The sequence below is a fragment of the Plodia interpunctella genome, chromosome 2 (genome assembly GCF_027563975.2).
Source record: "Plodia interpunctella isolate USDA-ARS_2022_Savannah chromosome 2, ilPloInte3.2, whole genome shotgun sequence".
NCBI classification, from domain to species: Eukaryota; Metazoa; Arthropoda; class Insecta; order Lepidoptera; family Pyralidae; genus Plodia; species Plodia interpunctella.
Window position 1 is genome coordinate 6,014,423 of NC_071295.1, and position 21,760 is coordinate 6,036,182.

A 21,760-nucleotide genomic window follows, 5' to 3' on the forward strand; every position below is an offset into this window, starting at 1 on the left:
TTTTATATGTATATTATTCTGTTACCTACCCCATAGTAACTATATAGTGTGTAGGAGTATAATATGCTTCATATATGTATAACGTAGAAGAAAGCAAACTATATATCTGTTATCAGCCTCATGAAGTCAAATTCCCGTGGGAATTTCTGGATAAAAAGGACCCTCTATGTTCTATACACGTATAGTAGTTTTCATCGACCACCACTTACTTCCGGTGAAAGAAAACATCGTGACCTGCACACTGGTTGATTATTAACTTGTGTTTGAAATGGAGAAGGCAATACTCCATTAATTAATATTAGTATTAATAGTACCACGCAATGCCACCACGACCCTCAACCATGAGGAAATAAGACTATGAAGAAGAAGACGAAACATTTCGTAAACTATGCGAAGGGACACTACTCATGCTACATGTAGCACAGGTGTCTTAACCATTACACCACCACCGCTTACAACGAAACGAAATGTTTAGACAGCGGTATAAAATATTGGACATGCAATGGAAAAAATATCGCTGCGAAATAATAAATTTGTGATTTACGAGGGATGCCTTTACGTTTTCCCATGATTTCCGCACCCGTGATAAATGGGAAAACATCCTTTTGCGTTCCGTAAGTAGCTAAGTCATTTTATAAACTATCGCTCTTTGAATAAACCTTTGTAATACAATATTGAGATCTAGCACGAAGCCTTTATTTATGGAACTACGACGAATGTAACTTCATCAAAATGTCCACGTTACTCATCTGTTCTATCCATTCTAAATATTAATTGATGGATCTTTTTGTATTTTGATTTCAGCTGAAATTCTGTGTTTTGTGTGAGCGATGTGGTTACAAAGTAGGTAATGAAACCACGCTTTCATGGTAACCACAAAGTCGTCATTGTCAGCCAAGTGAAACAGGAGTGTGTCGTGCCAACAGTCGTAAACTCAGTTAATAGGTCTATTTCGCCTAACGACACTTATTGCCCTCTTAATATTTATTTCTTTACAGGTTTTAATTTTAATGGAAATCGATTCCATTAGATACTTACTTTATTTCTTACAAGAAATTTAGATTTCCAGGTTTTTTTTTACAATTCAAATTTGACACAAACGTACTAATTAATTAGGAGGTTATTTTAATTGTAAATGTTATTTTACAAATACAATTATAAAAGAATAGGTCTAAATATTATAATGAGATAACGTTAGACTCCTTCCCAAAATATCGATAGAATTTATATAATAAAAATATTCATAACGGATATAACAATGAAACTTTTTAGCAAACGGTAAAAGATTTTCAATCTGCCCCCGATATTGGATCGTGTTATTTGAGCTGCCGGTGGAAAGGAATGCAGCGCAATAAATACTAAGGCGCAGGTAGAGGCAGCAGGCACCACGCGCCCTGTTAGCAAACCTCGCTCACGCCCCGAGGGGTAGTTTGTCAACATTGCACCACGTGCTAAACCCTCCGTTAGGAGAAGTAACCATAATAGTCAAAGGGCGAATAAATATAAAGCTCATTATATAACATAAATATATATATTTATATATATGTCCGAGGTCACCCACTATTCACGATGTTACCCTAACATTGCAAGTTAAATATAGACATAGGGGCAACTGAAAATAGAATGTTCGCTAGCCATGCGTCCCTTCACGTTAGGTAAATCGTTGGCATTACAGGCATAAAGTAAAACTAAGTAAAGATACAGGCGAGTAGAGAGTGCGCGGTAGGGGCTGCGGGGTGCGGGGCGGCCGTTGCCTCAGTGTCGCGGAGGCTGCGGGCCGACCTGCCGCCCGCCCTACTGTGCCGCGCGCCGCCCTGCCAAAACATTACTAAATTCTACAGTGATAAATATTATTGGTACCTAATTATTTTATTTGGTCAGAAAGTCGTACACGGTGTCAACATTTTTATTACATGTTACTACGAAAGTATGTTGTAAATATTGGGAAATGAAATAAGTCCAAATAATTTTGGTTTCAGTGGTCGCGTGAGATGAGCCGTGACTTTATGCATGAATGTTGTTAGTATATTTTGAATAAAATACCTACTTCGGTGATCAGTAAATTTTATTATCGTTTGAATACTTACGTAAGTTGTAGCAGAAATATTTTATTTTAATAAATACTTTGCTGATTCAGGATTATTTTGCTTTTAGTAACTATCGGCTACTATTTATATGAAGTGTTTGATTTGTACTGAAAGTAGATTAGGAATGTAAATCAGGCAAGTAAAGTTTATCTGAGGCCTATAGACAGGTGCTCGTGATCTGAAGAGGGTCGCTCTCGAGGTGAGGGCCCTACAGCTTGTCCAATTATAGATGTTTTTAACGAGAGGAGCCAGCCCCTCATGACGTTGCCAATAAGTACTTCGCGGTAACTCTTATAGTGTTCACTTTTCACAAATTTCGGTAACATAATATTTATGTTAATCAATTATATTTATGTATTCAATTCTGTTTTGATTGCTTTTAAAATGAATACATTGTGCATATAATCCACAAGTCTTTGTGGAAGTTTTTACTACTACGGATCTTATGCGTATACTACTTATCACTTATGCGTAGCTAACTTGTGTAATTTTAATATTTGACAGGATTTTTCATAGGTAGTACTACAAACACAGTGCCAAATAGAAAAAAAGCAAAATTAATATAAGATAAATAAAAAAAAATAAAAATGAATTATCTTTCGATCAAAGACCGCATTAACATGAAGCCTTATCGCTGTTTGCTAATGGTGATAGTATTGTCTTTATTCGGCGGTTGTGTCTGCGAGCTCTCGACGGTCAAAGATGAGATTAAAAGCACCACAAGCACTCAAGCCACCACGGCTTTTAGCCACAAGAAAGCAAGTGTGAAGCTATTAGACTCTACAGTAGCACCGAGTAGTGCTACGTTAACTACAAAGGGGAATAGAAAAACAACAATAGTGTCAATGGCAAGCGAGAGCCCGACCGCACGCCATTCTGCAACTAAAGTGTATGCGAGCACAAAAGCGGTCGTGAAAAGTGCAAGGAGGCAAAAGCTAAACAGTAGTTCTAGTGGGGTGGCGAGCCTGCTGCATTCAGGGCTCCAAGAGCGGCTGGCGGGCCTGGATTGCAATCTACCGGTGCTGCCCAGCGCCTCGCGGCTCTGGCGCGGCAACGAGACTCACGAGCTCAATCTCCCCGTCAAGGTAACAAACTCTCCTTGCTGAAACAAATGTTGATATGCTTTCAAGATTCAGTTCAATTGCGACATTAGAAAGTTTAAATTCTAAAAAATATTGAACAACTAATCTTTGAAATCGTAGAGCTGCTGCGGCGACCTTTTACAATATATTAATTATATAATATAGCTGTTGAAACTTCTAAGTAATATAAAAAGGAGCAAGTCATTTTAGTTTATTTTATATATACGATCTGTCCATTTATCATAGCCTCAGTAACACCCTCAAGCGCGATAAAATTAAGTACATGTAGTTAGATACAGGCAGGCACAACAAACAAATGACGATGCTAAATAAAACGTTAGCGTTACGAGTCAAGACATTATACAGGCGAAATTTATACGTTGCCTGCCCCTTATTTCAAGCGTACCTAATATCTTCTTCGCAAAAGTTTGATCGCGACAGCAGCGAGCACGGCGAGGTCAAATACATAAACCATAAATCGTCTTAGTGGAGGAGAATAAGGGAAAAAAGCTTTTTTGCTCCAGTGGTTGAACTCGGTTCATTACTCCTGTTAAGGGAAATGTCTGGAGTGGTGCTTATTTATATACAAGCGCGAAAGCTCAGATTATAACCGTAAGAACTTTCGTCTCTTATTCATCAGTTTGTATGGGCACTTTGAACGGCGCTCGTCTTCTCGATGCTTTTCTCTGGAATCGCCACTTAAGTGTGAGGGTGAAATGGAATTGAATTTTTATACTCGGATGCTGTAGAATATGTTTGCAGAGAAAATAAGAATATAAGAGGTATTTATGTTCTTATTCTGAGTGTTTTTTTTTCGTATGAAAAAAGACTGAGATTATAATTTGTGTCTAATGTTTAATACTCTTTGCAAGACCTTTTATTAGACCACCGAAAATGCCTTTCGTCCGCCCTTTAGATACTTTGTTAAAAAGTTAAATAATTAAATTACCGCTAGCGTTTGAACAAAAAGATAGGAAATTACCTATATTTCTTTGTTTAAAAATCCCTTCAGGCGAGATCATATCTTAGATGTAATTACATGGTAACTAAAAGTTTTCTGAGAACATATTTTAAAAATAGGCCGATATACCTATAGAATAAACAAAAAAAAGATCTGCTTGGTAAAAACAGATGTTTCATTTGGGTGGGTTTAGCGAGTTGTATCTATGTTGTCGTTTAATCTCCGGCAGAAATTAGTCGAGGAAATAGAGATTGATGAGCGAGACGTCAAATGATCAACGCCCAGTGTGTAGATTAGATACTCTGTCTAACTAAGAGTAACTACGTATATCTAAGTATTACCTAACTATGACTTATATGTAGAACACATATAATGTAGAGCACAATATTTCGCATACAATAGAATTGCTATGGTATGAGAAATATAAATTTTAGAAGTCGTTTGTTTGTATTTTACTAAATATATATCGAGATTAATCCTATTACGTCAATGATCGTAGCAGTAAACGAAATGAAGAATAACTAGAAAAACCACACGAGAGTGGGAAAGTTAGTCTCAAAACAGTCAAGCAGTCAAGTTTATTTTGAGACTACCGAATAAGACTCGTAGCACTGCTACGAATGCTACGATAACGGCTAAGTTAGGAACCTTTCGCGAAAAAGTGAAAATAAAAGTTTAAGGTGTTAAAATTTGACGTTAACTATTACGCATAACTTTGCCGTTATTCCTCCTGCGTTAATTTCCCGGTAATAGTTTTTCTTTTCAGGACGAATGTTAGCCTTACACCACACACCTCTTCACACTACTACTTCTTGGAGTCTTTCTTAAGAAGTTAAGTAATAGTGTAGTGTATATTTTTAGTTAAATTATTTTTCTTTGTCTGTAATTGTGTGAAACAGTAACAAATAAAGTGTTTATATATCTATCCAACAAATAAATCAATAAACTACTATTTTATTCTGTTCATTTACTTAAAATTATAGCTATCATTTAACTGTAAGAGTTATTTATTACATTTAAGTGATAGCTATAATCTTTTAGGTAATATATTGTTCCATCTAATAAGTCACTTGTCAAGTAAGTAAGATAAAATAGAACATGGCTCCAAATAAGTTTCATATCACACACACGTCATATTACAAAAACGTTTCTAAATTATGTAACATGTGCCCGACGGAATGATATTGGAATACTCGAAAGTTCCCAAAATGAAAGTATAACTTTGTCCAACTTTCCTTCCCTTTGATGTAAGTCACGTAGAATATAAAATGTTCTCGTAGTCAGTTAATTCTTTTGATGCATATTTAAATTTAGCAAATAAAACACGGTCACTTCAATCCGTATTCAGTCGGAGTGGTTGACTTTATAATTAATTAATGTGGGACTTTGTGGTGCGGATGGCGGAGGAGTGCGCGGGTGGCGGAGGTGCGGGGGCGGACGAGGACTGCGCCCCGAACATCGTGTCGTGGGAGGGCTCCACCGACATCCAAAGTGGAGACATTCTCATCGTGCGCGTCGCTGATTCCTTACTTCTTGACACATCCATCCAACTCGATATAAATAACTCTTCGGAATCGAACTCTTCGCGCGACGGTAAAAGGTAAGTTTTGCCTTTGTCTGTTATAATTATATGTATCTTTTCTGAGACAGAAGTTCTGTCTCAGAAAAGATACTTATAATTTCATCATCACAAAAGAATCATAGGAGTTTTGTCACAGAACTAACAGTTAACTATGTATTTATGTAGCAATATGATTTTTGTTATTCAGATGATTAATTAGGTTCTCGTTAGACATATAAACAACAGTTCCAAAAAAGACAGCTCTGTTTTCATATTCATTTGCAGGGTTCACCACTTGGTGCAGCCTGCGGTGTACCAGGTGACACGGCAAGGACACGAGCACTGCGATGTGTCGGACGGCATGCTGCTCGATATTACGCCCTTGGACGAACATGGCGCCAAACTGTTCACCTTGTACGATAAGGATCTTACTGAAGGCGTCAATTTGTTAATAGGTGACTAGTAATCTGTGCTAGTAACATACTAAAGAAGATTCTTCAAAGAGGCATCAGATGAAAACTTTGTCCGTTTGTCTATCCTATTTTTCTATACAATATATACTCCACGATTATATGATAAGAAAAATTGAAGTATCACTCTGTCTAAAATTCACTTAAATCTATCAGCTTATTATTAAATCAGAAATCATAAGGAAAAAGTTCCTTATATAAAGTATACAGTCATAACAATCCAGTCAAGCCCTTGGGAGTATCAGTAGTCAAGTCACGTCAGGCGCGGACTACAGCTACAGTAATTAATTAATGAAGAGAGGACTGAAAGATATTTTTCATATAACCGCTTAGTGTTTGTTCTATTTAAATATCGCGTGGAACGTGGCAGTATGGAGACTCGGGAGGAGGAAATGTGAGAGATATGCGGGTCGGAACTGCCGGGGAAATATGGAGGGAAAACTACGGCAGTTTTTATTCTGGCCGAACAATACATATGCGATGAATCCTCTCTCGTATGAATATGCTCTTTATGCCACTCACTACCGGTAGCGTGCAAGCGTTGGTTCGGAGTTTTACGACTTTTGTTGGAAAATTGGTGCATTAAACTTGAATGTTACAATATGAAAAATTATCATCTACGGGTTGAAATACGCCCACGGCTCGGATATGTTGCAATGCTGTTTACTGAGTGGGTTTTGTATTATAACTGATTTTGTTTCTTACGAGAAATATAACATTTTAATAGTACCGATTTAAGTTAATACTTAATAATAGTTACTTCTTTGTCTGAAATCACATCATGAGTCTCTCTCATTATAACATTTCAACAATTTTTCTTTAAAGCTTAACTAAACACTTAACACTATGTGAACTAAAACTTCTTACATCCATATGTTTACATATTTTGTATTTGCAGTGGTATCAGAGAACTGGGGGTCTAAATGCGTTCGCCTCAAAGTAACAGTGAAATCGGATAACTGCGGCGATTACCAAGATTGCTCCGGCAAAGGAGTTTGTTACACGAATGTTTCAATGGTAAGGTCCATAAATTATGTGAGTTGTTGGTGTTATATCATTAGTCGCAATAGAAAGCCGCCGACAGCATTATTTATGTGTTGTAGGAAGGTTACGAGTGTCAATGCTGCCCGGGCTCCATGGGCCCGCACTGCGAGGAGCGTGACCCTTGCTATCCGTCACCCTGTCTGAATAATGGCACATGCGTCGAGCTCCCGCGGCCAGTCAACGGAGACAACTACCGCTGCCTTTGTCCATATGGTATTTATGTTGCTGCCACATATTTATTTGAAAATAATAAGCAATGTTTTATTTACTGCTTTTTCGAAAGAAAGCCTCTTCATATATTAATTTCTGAATTATTATTTTTAACCAACTTCGTTCGGAGGAGGTTATCAATTCATCGCGATATTTTATTTATTTTATTAATTTCTTTTTCAACTGAGCGTTTTTCAACTGAGGGTTTCTATTTCCGCCCGCTAAGCGTTGGAACCCAGTATCCGCATTACTACTTATTTTTCTTTACTTCATACTATCTCGGCATTCTTAGTTGTCAGACTTCTTATATGTGACTGTCATATTAATGTATATTATTGTATTGTTCAAATAAACTGAATACAGGTAATGTAGGCAAGAATTGCGAGAAGGACCCTTGTTCTTTGGCGCCTTGCATGAACGGGGGTTCTTGTATGAGCATCTCAATCAACGGCACAAGCTCGTTCCACTGCGCCTGCGGACAAGGCTGGGCGGGCGCTCGTTGCGAGCTATCCATAGCTGCCGGCGCCTGCGCATCCAATCCCTGTGAAAAGGGCATCTGCATTGAACAGCAAGATGAAGAAATCGAGGGAAAAGAGTACCGTTGCTTCTGTGAACCAGGTATGTATGTTCCTTACGAGTACAACCTTCATGTAATGTTTTAGTATGGAAAACTATCAGATATTAATTACAGCCGATAACTACTGAAGCAAGTTCCTAGCTTTTGATTTTATATGGATTTTTTGTTAGTGGAAATGTGACAAGATTTTCTCAGAGCAATCGTTGTTCGTCATCGCGCTTGGCGTAAAACGTATTTATAACGTAAATGTATCTATATCGCATATTAAACAAAATATCCCTTAGTTGTCGAAGTTTATTAAATTTTCCGAGGCAGTTATTTAAATAATTCATTCTGAAATAGGTTTTAATGTTGACCGATTATTTTGTCAATTCATATGTATAGCATTCAAGCTATTACATTCTAAGTCGCTGATAGATAAGTGGTCGATAAAACTTAGACTGTGATGGATTTATATCCCTACAGTTGGATCAAGTCATTTAAATAGTATTTGGAATGGAACTTTGTAGAAGTGATTACGGCGTATTTCTCTGTCAAAAGTAACAATTCTATCGTCGTTAGAAGTAGTTTTGAACTCAATTTAATAATGCTTAATCTTGTTTGCGATAGTTGGCCGAGCGAAATGCCCCGGTGATTTATTTGAAGCGTAGTTGGACGGTTGCCCGCGTCCACCGCAACCGCTCCCAGCCTTAGGGTTCTACCCTCATACAAGCGATGCTTTTAACTTTATTAAACGAGGAATGCTTTATTATTTAGCACGAAACCTACTTACGACTTGGAAGGAAGGATTTGAAAATGGTAGGCTATCGAAGCAACTTTGACATATTTATAAATATTCTTTGGTGATTATTTGTTTTAAAGATATTCAATTAGTTACATGACTATTGAATTTATATTCGGCATTGTATTATTTACTAAATGATATTTATCAGCCGATAGAAAATTGAGGAAAAACATCGAAGGGAATCGAATAGTTATATAACCAGAAGTACGTAAAATATTATCGACTTCAATTAACTTATTTAACATTTAACTTATGTAATGTACCGCAAGACTTTTCTCAGTATTTTATATGATTCAGTTCAGTTTCATTCAGAATTTCAGGTATAAAACAAGAGGTAACTCTTGTTTTATACCTGAAATTCTTAAACTTCAGTTTTCTCAATCAAAATGCTTATGATTTGAAATTCATATCGAACATACAGTTTTACGAATATTAGGAAAAAACATTATTTTCATAGTCTCTACAAGGTTAATGCAGTAACAGCATCCTTGGGTTAAAGCCAACATCAAATTGTTCAACAGATCATAAAATAGATAAAACACGTGATATTTCTTTTGTTTTACTGATTCGTAGCAAAAACTAATTTCTAAGTATAAAACTACTAACGACCGTTTACAATTGATTAGAATTTTATTTTTTATTGCTAACAAATATGGAAAACGAAAAAGTTTTACAACGGCTACATTTTTATGAGATCTTTTTCTGTTACTGCATTAACTTTTTACTTAGACTCCCTCCATTCGCCCGTCGATTCCCATCTTCGCGTGTTCCCTGTTTTATTCGAAGTGTGTGACGCAATGAAACCCACGATACTGGAAATTTTATTTAATCTGTTTGTTCCTGCGGTCAGCGTAAAAAATATAAAACCTTAAAATTTTGGAAATTTCAACCATCCACCTGCCTAATGTCAACCCACTTTGGGAATACTATTGTTGCTTATCAGTTGCCAAGGCAGAGTCCCTTAGTCATCCCGTACGTATACTCAATAAGTAAATAAACGTACCTATTCTATTGCTACTTAGTTTTACAAGATTCAACACACAAGATTATATACGTGTAGTCCATATATAAACGTATTTTCATCTTCTACAAAGTAAAATAAAGAAAAATCGTGGCAGGAATTAATCAAGTCTTGTTTTCCCGAAGCGGGAAAATTCGGGCCTGATGCGAGCAAACAGTCCCTTGAGGCTATTGTTTTTCGTCAAAAGGAATTTGATACTTGTTGTCTTTGTTTGGAGGTAAAAGTATATTTCTCGGCCGTTAATTATGTATCATGTTTGTTCATAGTAGTGATAGTCCATTAAAGTTAAATGGGGATCGTTTTCTCACGAGTTTTGATTCATGATCTTTATGTTTATATATAACTAGTTGCGCCCTAGGACTTCGCTCCCGGTGGGAATTTCGGGATAAAAAATAGTCCATGTGTTATTTTAGGTTATATTCTACTAGTATACCAAATTTCATAACAATCCGTCCAGTAGATTTTACGTGAAAGAACAAACATACACACATATATCGTCACAAACTTTCAGGATTATGTACATTATCATTGTATATATAGTATATCGCGTTAATAATGAAAATTACACAAGAGAAGACCTTCAGGTCTACTTAAGAATACCTTGAATTAAAACCAAGCTAAAAGACCTAAAAGCAATGGATTTCTTATCAATTATTCATTAATTTTAAATCGAGCGTTTGTAGATTTGCTATCGACACGTAAAGAAGAATGAAAATTTTCCGTATACGACCAGCAGTGGGACGATATTAGGTTAATAAAAAGTATGACACTGGCGTCAAAGAAATAGTTAAACATATAAAAAATGATATTTTTTTCATAACAATCCGTCTCGTAACAATACTTTAGAATAAATCAGGAGAGAAATGCGTACGAAATCAAGGGCGGAAAGAAAATTTGAATAAAAATATAATTAATTTGTTAGGTGGTCACGCAGCCAATAATATTTATATTATAAAGAAAAAAATAATAAAGAAAAAGAAATGCTGGGGTCTTGTCATATTCTATTCAACCAGGAAAAATCAGCAAGACAGACAAGAAGGGCTCGTGGTGTTCCATACTCTTAATACCCTGTTTTCCATACTTAGATTACAGAGTGGTGGAAAAATTTGAATGGACCATAACCACAGACGCCCAATATGTTGTCCATACTATTACTATACCATAAAGAGAAAAGATTTGTATTTTTCTTTGTACTTAATAAATTCCAAAACGATTGGCCCGTTTCTGATGAAATATAGAAACTTTTATATGGTTGTACTTTCGCTCGGTATTTCAACATAAGCGTATGTTGAATAATCTATTGTGAAATTTAAAATCTCAGTTGTTTATCAATAATAGGTATTCATTTTTTTTTAATATTCCAATTCTTTCTTTCTGAGTGGTGTCAGATTTTATTCAAATCGCCTAAATGCACCTGACATGACTTTAATGAATTGAAAAGTAGTATTTGACACGATTGAAAGTAATCAATTCCAACTCGGATGAATATAGCCAGATTAGCCGGTGATATAGCCGTGTAGTCGTCGTCAAATAAATCAGGAATTGAATACATCGAATTTTGTCTTATAATCTACTATTTTAATATTTAACTATCTAAAACTTTAATGTTGTTAAAAAACAAAATTGTAATTGTTTAGGATATACTGGGGAAAGATGCGAGTTGGAATATAATGAGTGCGAGTCGTCTCCGTGCGAGCACGGGGGCACCTGCAGCGACCGCGTGGCCGGCTTCGAGTGCGCCTGCACACGCGGCTACACTGGAAACACGTGCCAGCTCAAGGTCTGTCTCTAAGTTAAATATCAGTACATCATCGATCTTAATCATCTGAGCATTTTCCCAGGTTCTTCACGCATCTTTTCTTGATGTCAAGCACTTGACTACTTGAGAGACACAAAAGAGATTTAAGAAAATTGAGAATAACATGGCCGACTCTACATCACAACCCTTCCTAACCACGGCAAGGTTCTGTGTCTCCAACGCGCACGGAACTGTACGTCACAACCCTGATATATTAATTTATCTTAAGCTGTCTCATCACACAAATAGTCATAATTAAGAATAACATCAAAAAGTAACTGCACAGCCTTATTTCATGTAGGTTGGTGTAATCACAGAGAAGCCTGAACAAAGTAACACCCGTGTTCTCTAATTGGCCACACATCCACTTCAATTATAAATACCATAAAATAATAATAATATACTCACTCACATTAATCACAAAATCACTTATAATCATAAAGGAATACGACCGCATCGTTCAGGGTCAGAGCTAAGACTGAATCATTATTTGTTAGCTTCATAGCCAACGCACAGGTGGGGTGACAACATGTGACAATTATGAGTCACTTTGCCAATAAGTACCATTTTGCAATACGAGCTGTTTTACCTATAGTAATATTAATAGGTATTATAATACGCTAGCTAAAAGTCAATTAATTTAACACTCCGTCATAAATAATTAAGAATTTCCATTATAGTAAAAAATGACCTGACGAAGTACAATATGTGTATTTTTATTTTATTATAATTTACTTAATAGCATTCTATGACTGTCAATAAATTAGAGCATCTGTTGAATCATTTCTTAAAAGGGGGTTTGGCAGCAAAGCTACGAGTATATTGTATCCGCAAAAAAGGGCGATGTAATGCCCTGTAAACACTTGGTCTGTATTACTACGGTAACTGTGATTCAATGAAATGTTTATGTTTTTGAAACATAGTACCAACAGATTTGATGGTCCTTAGCTCATGGATATCTAGTTATATGACCTTACATGTTTTGCCATGCCACGGCATGTAAATATTAATGTTCAACATAATTAAACAGAAAGTTCATAAAATGAATTTGTTATTCTTTACATTCATAGCATGTTTACAAAAACAACAGGTTTTTCTAATTGTTTTTGACTAAAATTATAAACAAATTTAAATTATATACGAATATAAATATGTCAGTTTAATTGACTTGGGGCTTACATACCTATTTACTTACTTGAGTTTATTTGTTTTTAGTTGTTTGAAAAGCTTTTTTAGCGAGCAGCTAGTTTCATTGTTAAGCATTGTTATGAATCGCTTATATTGTTTGTCTAACCTACAGCCAGACATAATATGGGAAAGGTTTGTTACTTATTACTATGCTTCACAACATGATTTTATTATGAGATTCATTGAAATCTGTAAAGAGTTGACGAATAGAATTTTTAATTGGGCATGATTTGCACAAGCTTTACAACACACTTTCCTTGATAGCCATCCCTAATCTACTAAAGATAATTTTATTGAGTTGCGGTAAAATAAATACCCCAGTAGATATCGTAAAATAAATTTTAGTTCCAATATACTCAGGTGTGGGTATAAGTATAAGTTTAGTGTATATAACTAGTTACATACAGATTGTATAGTCTTTATGGCAATATCCATTCAATTAAGATTCGCGTGCCATTAATCTACCCATGCTTGCTTTGACCTTCCGCGTTCCGAAACGCCAGTCAGTGATGGATGAAGCACGAAATCTGTCTGGATTTGCATTTCGCATGCGAGCGCCACTATAAAAAAACATGCACATAAAACATTACTTCGACATATATAAGTTGGAAATATCGAGGTTTGCTTTAGAAAATACTTTGTAAAATTACTAATATGGTTCACGCTATGAAATAATAAAATTGTGATAAAAATGTTGTTAAGGAAAATCATTCAGCAAAATGTATAGGATCACCTCAACAAATGTACAAAACATGCAGACCTTATCTACATAGAATGGAAAAGTAAGAGGCCCATATCCCAATACAATAAATAGTATTTTCTTTTACCCAGTAGTGGGACACAACATTTGCAAGTTAATAAAAATATCATGGGCTGAACTTGCACTCGAAAGGTTAATTATTTGAGTAAATAAGTAAATTGAGTAACCCTGTGCAGTCTGTGATTATATATGGAGGTGAATGATAGAGTATGTGTTGGCAGGTTGACCTGTGCTCTCCGAACCCATGCTCCGAGCGGCAGTTCTGCGTGGACCGCGGCAACAACTACGACTGCCAGTGCCCTCACGGATACGTCGGAGAGGAGTGCCACATTCCCTCCAGATCGGTAACTATTAACACATTATTACTGGAAGTATTATATAATCAGTGCCGATATTATTATTTGGAAAGATAGAACCGAGATGTTAATTAATTACAATCAAATTTTTCATTTATTGTTTTACAAATGTATCATTCCACGTAAAGACCATGACCCTCAGTCATGAGGAATACGACTATAAAGAGAAGATAAAATTACTCCCATTTCAGGCATGTGACACGTCCCCGTGCGCCCACGGCGGGACTTGCTGGAGCGACATGGACTCCTTCTACTGCTCCTGTCGTCCAGGGTACACAGGGAAATTGTGCGAAGGTATTATTCCGAAGTGTACAACTTTAATTTCAAAATTTTATTCAATAAGATAAATAAAAATTTCACCCTAATATACATATAATCTACTTCTAGTACACACACACTAGTACACACGTGTAAAATTGGCTTCTAGAAACGATCAACCACTATTTGATACACCGCGGTCTCTTTATCGATATCAATTTAAATAAAATATTGATATAGGTATGATGCTTTTTCTCACAAATCTTTTCCTTTGATTTCTCGTCAAAAAGTTGTGTAAAAACTTGCAGTAGTTACTTACGTTGAAAACTTTATAGACGTCCTTCCATAACTGTAACGTAGACCAAACCCACCTTACTTATCTGAAATTCGAAACGAATTTTTCATAATTGAGTCTCTTTAAGCAGAAATTAAGTTTGATAGCTATCTAAATTAGTGGTTATTAATTATGATTGATCATAATATTCTCATGGGTAAATCAAATTGAATGGCTGCCTTCATTACTACATCTAAAGTACTCCGTTCGCAAAATGTCTGCGATGTAATCAATCATATTAATGGATGAAATGTGGGACTTCTGTGGAGGAAATTGAAACGCTAGTCGTTTGCGTTGTTTAATATTTCGGGGAAATTGCAAATGGCGGTGGATGAAAACGATGGTCGGGATAATGGGCTTTTTCTAACATAATTTTATTGACACAGACAAACCATTGTTCAACTAGTTTTCTAATTAAACAGATATTGAAAAAGAAGTAGTAGAGGGTAGTGATTTCCGGTTTCTTTCATACCTATCTTTCATATTTATGTTTTTGTGATAGCGCGATAATGGCAATGAAAAATATAATTTTTTCAGACCTACATTGAAGATCCGTTATAATGATGTATATTTCAGAGGACTTTATCTTGGAGTCCGTGGTTGGCGGTGAGACAGGCATGGAGGAGCGCCGGGGCGGAGGATCCGTGCGCGAAATGCGGCTGCCTCTGGGCCTCTACCACGATCGCCTGCACAACGTGTACATAGCGGCCGGCACGCTCGGTGCCGCTATTGCGATCGTCGGTGTCGTGGTAAGTGCTAACTGCTAACATATTCTGCTAATTTATCGTCATCTTTTTAAAAGCAAAAACTCGTCATATAATTCGAATTAAAATTATAAAAAAATAAGACGACCGACATTCTCTATGTTTGCAGGTGACGGCATGCCACTGCAGAGTCAACAAGACCTACTCTCGGCTTTTGTCGCGGCTGTCCCGCGTGACCGAGGCCGGCCCTCCTCATCACTGGCTGCAAGACAAACGCGCTCCCCCCTCCACAGCACCCTTCCCACTCCCTTCTGCCACCCTCGATACCACTGACATGTACTATACTCTTGACTTCAGCGATAGTCAGAGTTCCCCGCTCATTCAATAGCAATCACTGTTGGACGGTTGCTCCGAAGGGGAACGGTTCAAAATACAAATCTAATCTCGTGATCAGCTAAATGTCAAAGCTCAAATCTTTGGCTTTCAAATGGCGAAGAAAAGACAAACCATATCCTATCCAACAGGTCCTTTAATAACAACATGGAGAATGCGAGAAGTTAAAACCTTAGACGATACGATAGTGTCAAAATCATATGATATGTTAGTTGCTCGTAAAAATGTATTTGTGGTGGAAATTCTATGAGAAAGTAATAGCCATAAAAAAAATCTTTTCTTTAATTGGTACTATTTTTGTCATGACTATTGATTTGCCCAGGGTGGTTCTCAGAGCGCTTCGACCGCTGGGCTGTGGCCGCGCTGTCATTACGATCCGTCAATTTTATTGAGGAAGACATCATTTCCAAAACCAATCATTCATAAAATTTACATTACCACAGTACAGATTAATTAGTTTAAAGTCAGACAGTAAAACTAATTTTTATCTTTGTTAAAATTTGAAAAATATTTATGACAGCGCGGCCGCAACGCTCTGAGAAATACCTATATTGGTAGGTAGATATGTTGTATGATATGTTGTTTACTATAGTCAAAAGTAATCAATATATGGCGAAATTATCAACGTTGCCGAGTGCTCCAATTAGGTTGAATCGTACTAGTATAATAATATATTAAAACGTTTTAAAATCAATATCCTTTCATTATATTGGACACAAGCAACAGTGACTGAATAATAACCGTAATAAGTGTTTAAGTGCAGATGTTGGCGGCTGCTTTGAATTGTTAAATTTTATAGCTAGATAGGTAATAAATGAGAACGAGCCAGTTTCGAGTTTGGTTTAGATGTTAATAATGTAAATCCTAGATCTTAACTATTAACGTCGTCGTAGATTCCTCTAACATTATTTAATTAAACCAAATATATTACCACTGTCTAATTAAACGTGACAGTTTTAGAAAACCCATAGAGATTAAAACAAAGTATATTCCTTTTTATTTTACTTATTTATTTATTAAACTTATACATTTTACATTACTTAAATGTAAAAATTATAAAACCTACGTTGAATACGTAGGTAGTTAATTTTATACAATTTTAAATCAAATTTATTGGGTTTATTTTGTGTTATCACAAATGATCGTACCGTACTTATTAGACAATTTCCTTACAGACGATATCGGCTGCAGATAAATGTAATTTAGGATCTCAAAGATCCATGTGCATTTTTATAGTGTTCAAAAGAGCTAAAAGTTTCGCATAAGGATACTTATACTCTGGATATCGTTAGTAATGCATACTGCATTGCGTGCAAAGTGAAATATTTATATTTTTTAAATTATATTCTTGTCATCTTTATCAAGTACCTATTATTTTTATTTCTCTCTCTCTCTTTCTCTCTCGGAATGATCTTTGTAATGTAAACTATTTAGAAATATGTGATCTATTATTCTATTTCTATAGATATGTGAGTAGGAAGTATTTTTGTCTAAACATTTAAATTGTAATCAAATATATACTTACTTACTGTACTTATTCAAAGCACTTTTTCTGCTTATGAGCTGCTGCTACCTTGGTATCTGATGTCCTCATTTCAAATAGGTACTTACATTATGTGTTTAATTATTTTGAAATTTATAATTTGGTTACTTATTTATTTACGAGACTTACAGAAACATTTAGGCTTGGGCCTAGTGTGGGAGTCACAGATTCATGTCCAAATACTAAACACAGTAAGTACTTGTTTCTGTTAAATGAAAATTAATATGATTATTTGAAAGGAGGTCGCCACAAGGCTCAAGGTGGACTGAAAGCTTTGGTGTTCTATCTTAATAGTGCTTCTGGGTGTGTAAATATGTGAAAATCATTGTTGAATAAGTTTTAAATTAAATTTAACTAAGAGTTGAATTTGTTTTATTAGTATATAATTTTATGTAATTGAATAGTGCATATACTTTGTTTATAATGGGATATGTGATTATGAAATGGAAACAATGAAAAGTTGTTCGACGTTTTGAAGAAAAACATTTTTATTTAGATTATAAACTTTGATAAAAATAATTATATTAATAATATTTTATGACAACTTACAAATATTCATATAAAATAATAACGTAACATCTATTCATCAATTTAAACTTAGTACAGTAGAATCTAATATCGAAAATGTGCTACCACTTTCGGGATGTGTTTAACTAGTGTGACTAACATCTGTGTCGGATCGCGCCGTGCGCCGCCCCGCTCCACGCCCCGCCTGCCGCTCCCCGCCCATACTAACTCTTTAACATTGCACTGGCTCGCCGCGCAGCTCCGCTCGGCGGTGAAGCGCCCCGACGCGACCACTAACTACACATTAAACTGCTCTATATTATTGCTACTGACATTTGTGACTTATGACGAGATTCAGAATCACGATCTAACATCATTGTAAGTAAAAATTAAAGCTGCACAATTTATTATAATAGTATAAGTACATAAATAAATATAATTATGGAATACGTATAAGTAGGTAAAGTAATAACAATGTTAGAGTCCGCTCCACATTGTATGGAATGGCAAATGCAGACTTTGAGCAATCATATGCGCCTACAGGCTACGTTTTATAACTTCTATTTTGTAAAGACATTTTCAAACAGAATACTTAAAATACAGTGGAGAGACATTAACGAGTGTAAGCCGAATAATTGGAAGAACCAGTATTAATATTAAATCAAACAAAATAACGCGAGGGACGGAACAAGTCACAACGCAATCGCAGCTAATAGAAACAAAAACAATACGTTTCATAGACATAATATTATGAAGTAACATTATCCTAATTAAAAATTCGATATCTAGTGATGCAAGTCAGAGAGTAAAAAACACAAACTATGCTTAAAATTCTACATCTAGTACGTATTCTAAATTATGTCATAATATGGCAGTTAATCGAACCGTCCGCACTAGGCACAGGCACACAACATCGGATCACTTCGTCTATGACAAACTCCAAAAGCAGAACCTTGTTCTGAATTTTGAATGTAAATCGGTGGAGAGAAACTAACTTAAAATTTCTGTGTTCAATTGCTCGGATCGATCGAGGTTTATTATAAATCCACTACATTGTTGACCTCAACTAGCTGTGCTTTATGATACCGCTCTCGTGTACTACGCGTCTCGAACCAGTATCACCGACACTGACTTCTGTATTCGAGCTGAATTTAATTACACACAGAAATTTATTCGATCTGTTTTAAATGGAACCTTACATTTATAAATAAGTCTTGGACACTATTCTCTTCATAAACTAAATGTCATGGCCCGATAACTTAAGTATCGAAATTCAATTTATATATAACAAATATGTATTTATCGATAAAATCTTAAAATTAGGTACACATACACAAACCGCTCCCGTCGATGATAATGCTAATATTGTTCGGACGACTGGTGACTACCTTTAAATGACTATTTAATTTATTTATAAAATTCATTATGCAAATTTGCGACTCTATCACGTTTTTATTTTTTATCTTGATATTTTCGATTTGGAATGTTTTATAATGAGAGGAAAAGTCGAATTTTGTAAATGCTATGTACAGAAGTGAGTAAATGGTATTAACGGAAACAAGCTGTGTGTATAGAGCCTTAAGCAAAAGAAATGAATTGAGCGATCTTTAAGAGCGAACTTACGAAAATAAAACTTAACAAAAGTGGATGGCATGTAATTTGACTTAACTCACTTACATTTAATGATAATTAAGTATAACATAAGTATTATGACGAAGGCACATAATATTAAAATTTTTATTATTTGTAGATAAGTAATACCTACATTTTGTGACAAGAATTTCTTACTTTATCATCATGGCAAGATTAAAAGGTACCTGTTGAAACGATAACTACATACAACTAGTATGATATCCGAGTGAATGGCACATATTCAGCAACAGATAACGATTCATTTACAAATCAGATAATTAAGAATACGAATCTCTCGTTACTAAAACCAAAACAATTTTGCCATCACATAGGTCGTTGCGTACGCATAATATTTTTAATTTCATAAGGCACTAAATTAGATAAGTAGTTATATACAATAAAAAAGGGATACTCTTCAACCGATTCATCTAGCGACCAACGTTTGTAACATCCATTTTTATTATGATGGAATCGCTTAAAAGTAAATTTCAATCTGAGATCGACAACATATTTCGAGACAACCTTATCTCTTATAAATAATATTCTCTGCGTATCGAGAACTGAAAGGGAAAACGTAACGTTTGTCCAAGTGTTGAGATGTGGGGTCCTGGAGAGACACTGTTGGAGACAGCTAGTGGTCGAGCGGGAGCTCCACGAACGTGATGTCGTAGAGCGGCTCGTCGTCGGCGGCGCCCGCCGGCCGCACTTCCAGTAGGAACAGGTCCTCATTGCAGTAGTACGCCAGCATTTCATCGTCAATTTTGGCCGTAATCCTGAATAAATGCACTACTGTTAATCGAGCTCCGAATTCGTAGACGCTGTGTACAACTTACCCGCCACAATCAAATATTTAACAAAACAATTTAGTGATTATTAGGTCTGAGTATTTGGATATACAATATTATTACCATTGAGTGCTCAATTCATTAATAAAGTGCGAGTGCCTGGCAATAATGCAAATTTAGTTTGTAGGTGGGTACTGATTAAATGTGGGCAGGGATTGGGTGATTAAGTGATCAATTACATCTTCTAGATATTTACGCCATCGTTTAGGGATACTGGCGACATAAGTAAGCATTGCGAAGTTAGTGGCGCGCCCTCTGGACAAGCGATGCTCCATTAACGCGAGGCGCCCGGTGTTCACGCTAACAATACTATTTGAGGCCAATGAAAACCACTTACCCTTTCTTGTTCTTTCGATAAAGATTATTAATTGCCGAACTTGAAATTTTGTACTTATTCTCAATCTGAAAATAAGCAAAAAATAAAAATTACAATGGGCCTTTGCCTTTTTAAAACCGAGACGTCTCGTCTAACGGATCGAATAGTAACCGGTCTAGTGGTTTCTTGCGGGAAATTTCACGCACGAATATTATCGAGGCATCCGGTGCAGCGGCCGGCCGCGCGGGGGTTAATTACAACATGCAGTTATGATGATCGTGTGTTTGTATTAGACGGGGTTATAAAGCGCCACATCGGTTACAGCGGCGCCGCGGGCGGCGGCAAGCGCAAGCGGGCCAGCGCCCGCGACGCGGACGAAGCGTCTCGATTCCTTCGTTATTTAAAAACCAAACAATATTCCAAACTAAAAAACGTAAACAGAGTGGCGAGAAATCGAGAAAGCGGAGTTTCTCGGCGACTCGTACTCTGCGGTTAGCGGACATCACCAAGGTTATAGTAGTGCTACCGCGGGGTGCGGTGCTGGTGGCAGAGATAAAGAGAGCGACTTACAGCGTTGAGCAGGCCCTGCGTGGTGGGCGGCGCGACGTGCAGCGGCGTGTACACGTCGTCCGTGTCCTGGCGCACGTACAGCATGACGCGCTCACTGAGCGGCGGCGTGCCCGTGCGCGCGCGCTTGCCCATCACACTCTCCAGCTCCAGGGAGTCCTTGCGGTCGCTGTATGGCGACAGCCCGCCTACGTCTGATCTATACCTGTTCAAAATAATAAATTAAATTCTGGAAAAGTACAAAACGTTGAAATTTAAACTTCTGTTTACACTTCAGAAGGAGCAGAAGGAAAATATTTCTTAACTTTCAACGTCTTCATCAAAAACACTTTTATTATAATTCGACCAAGTTTAAGAAAAACAACCAATTTATTTCACTTACGCTGGGGCATCTGGTGGGAAATGATTGTGGAATTTCAGTGCTGGTGCTTGAGGTTTGGCTGCGTGCAAGAGGAATGGCGATGCTCCTTTTAAGTGAGCTTCTGCTAGCGCGGCTTCGTCGTGACCGTAGAAGCCTTGGATGTCCATCCCAGCCAACTTGTCTATGTCCTCGGCAGGACTGAACAGAACCGGAGGCTTTGTTAAGTCCGCCATGGAATAAAATTCGCTTCTTTCCGTCACTGGATGATATATTTCATCCAACTTTTTCCTATTTGTTGCTGACATTTTCCGTTTCGCTGCCCTTCTCTCTTCGTCCCTCGTTTTTCTTTCTGCACCCTAATATAATAAATAAAATTTGTGAACTAAGTTCTAATAAAAAAG

General features: G+C 36.5%; 2 protein-coding genes across 10 annotated transcripts in view; one reads left to right on the forward strand and one right to left on the reverse strand.

Annotated features, from left to right (window-relative positions):
- The first annotated feature begins 1,746 nt into the window (after positions 1-1,746).
- Positions 1,747-17,497, forward strand: LOC128680599 (delta and Notch-like epidermal growth factor-related receptor). 5 transcript variants are annotated; one of them, XM_053763868.2, is made up of 13 exons: positions 1,747-1,856; positions 1,980-2,087; positions 2,592-3,171; positions 5,527-5,730; positions 5,977-6,146; positions 7,060-7,178; positions 7,265-7,418; positions 7,779-8,033; positions 11,435-11,577; positions 13,765-13,887; positions 14,091-14,193; positions 15,068-15,240; positions 15,365-17,497. In XM_053763868.2, exons 3-13 carry the CDS (start codon positions 2,675-2,677, stop codon positions 15,581-15,583), a joined length of 2,160 nt encoding a protein of 719 aa, XP_053619843.1. In that variant the 5' UTR covers positions 1,747-1,856; positions 1,980-2,087; positions 2,592-2,674; the 3' UTR covers positions 15,584-17,497. The 5 variants fall into 5 exon arrangements, with proteins under 5 accessions (XP_053619843.1, XP_053619861.1, XP_053619834.1 ...); XM_053763886.1 differs by having other exon boundaries at positions 1,749-2,087; positions 2,592-3,172; positions 5,537-5,730; XM_053763859.1 differs by having other exon boundaries at positions 1,749-2,087; positions 2,604-3,171.
- A 91-nt stretch (positions 17,498-17,588) lies between these two features.
- The window catches only part of grh (grainy head), a 97,576-nt gene continuing 93,404 nt past the window's right edge, over positions 17,589-21,760 (reverse strand). For 4 of the 5 annotated variants that reach the window (XM_053763808.1, XM_053763792.1, XM_053763784.1 and 1 more), the window contains 4 exons: positions 21,381-21,715; positions 21,002-21,203; positions 20,453-20,517; positions 17,589-20,043 (listed from right to left, as the gene is read on the reverse strand). In XM_053763808.1, the coding sequence (XP_053619783.1) occupies positions 19,902-20,043; positions 20,453-20,517; positions 21,002-21,203; positions 21,381-21,715 (744 nt within the window). In that variant the 3' untranslated portion in view covers positions 17,589-19,901. The remainder of the gene's footprint in view (positions 20,044-20,452; positions 20,518-21,001; positions 21,204-21,380; positions 21,716-21,760) is intronic. The other variant, XM_053763801.1, reaches the window with a different exon arrangement.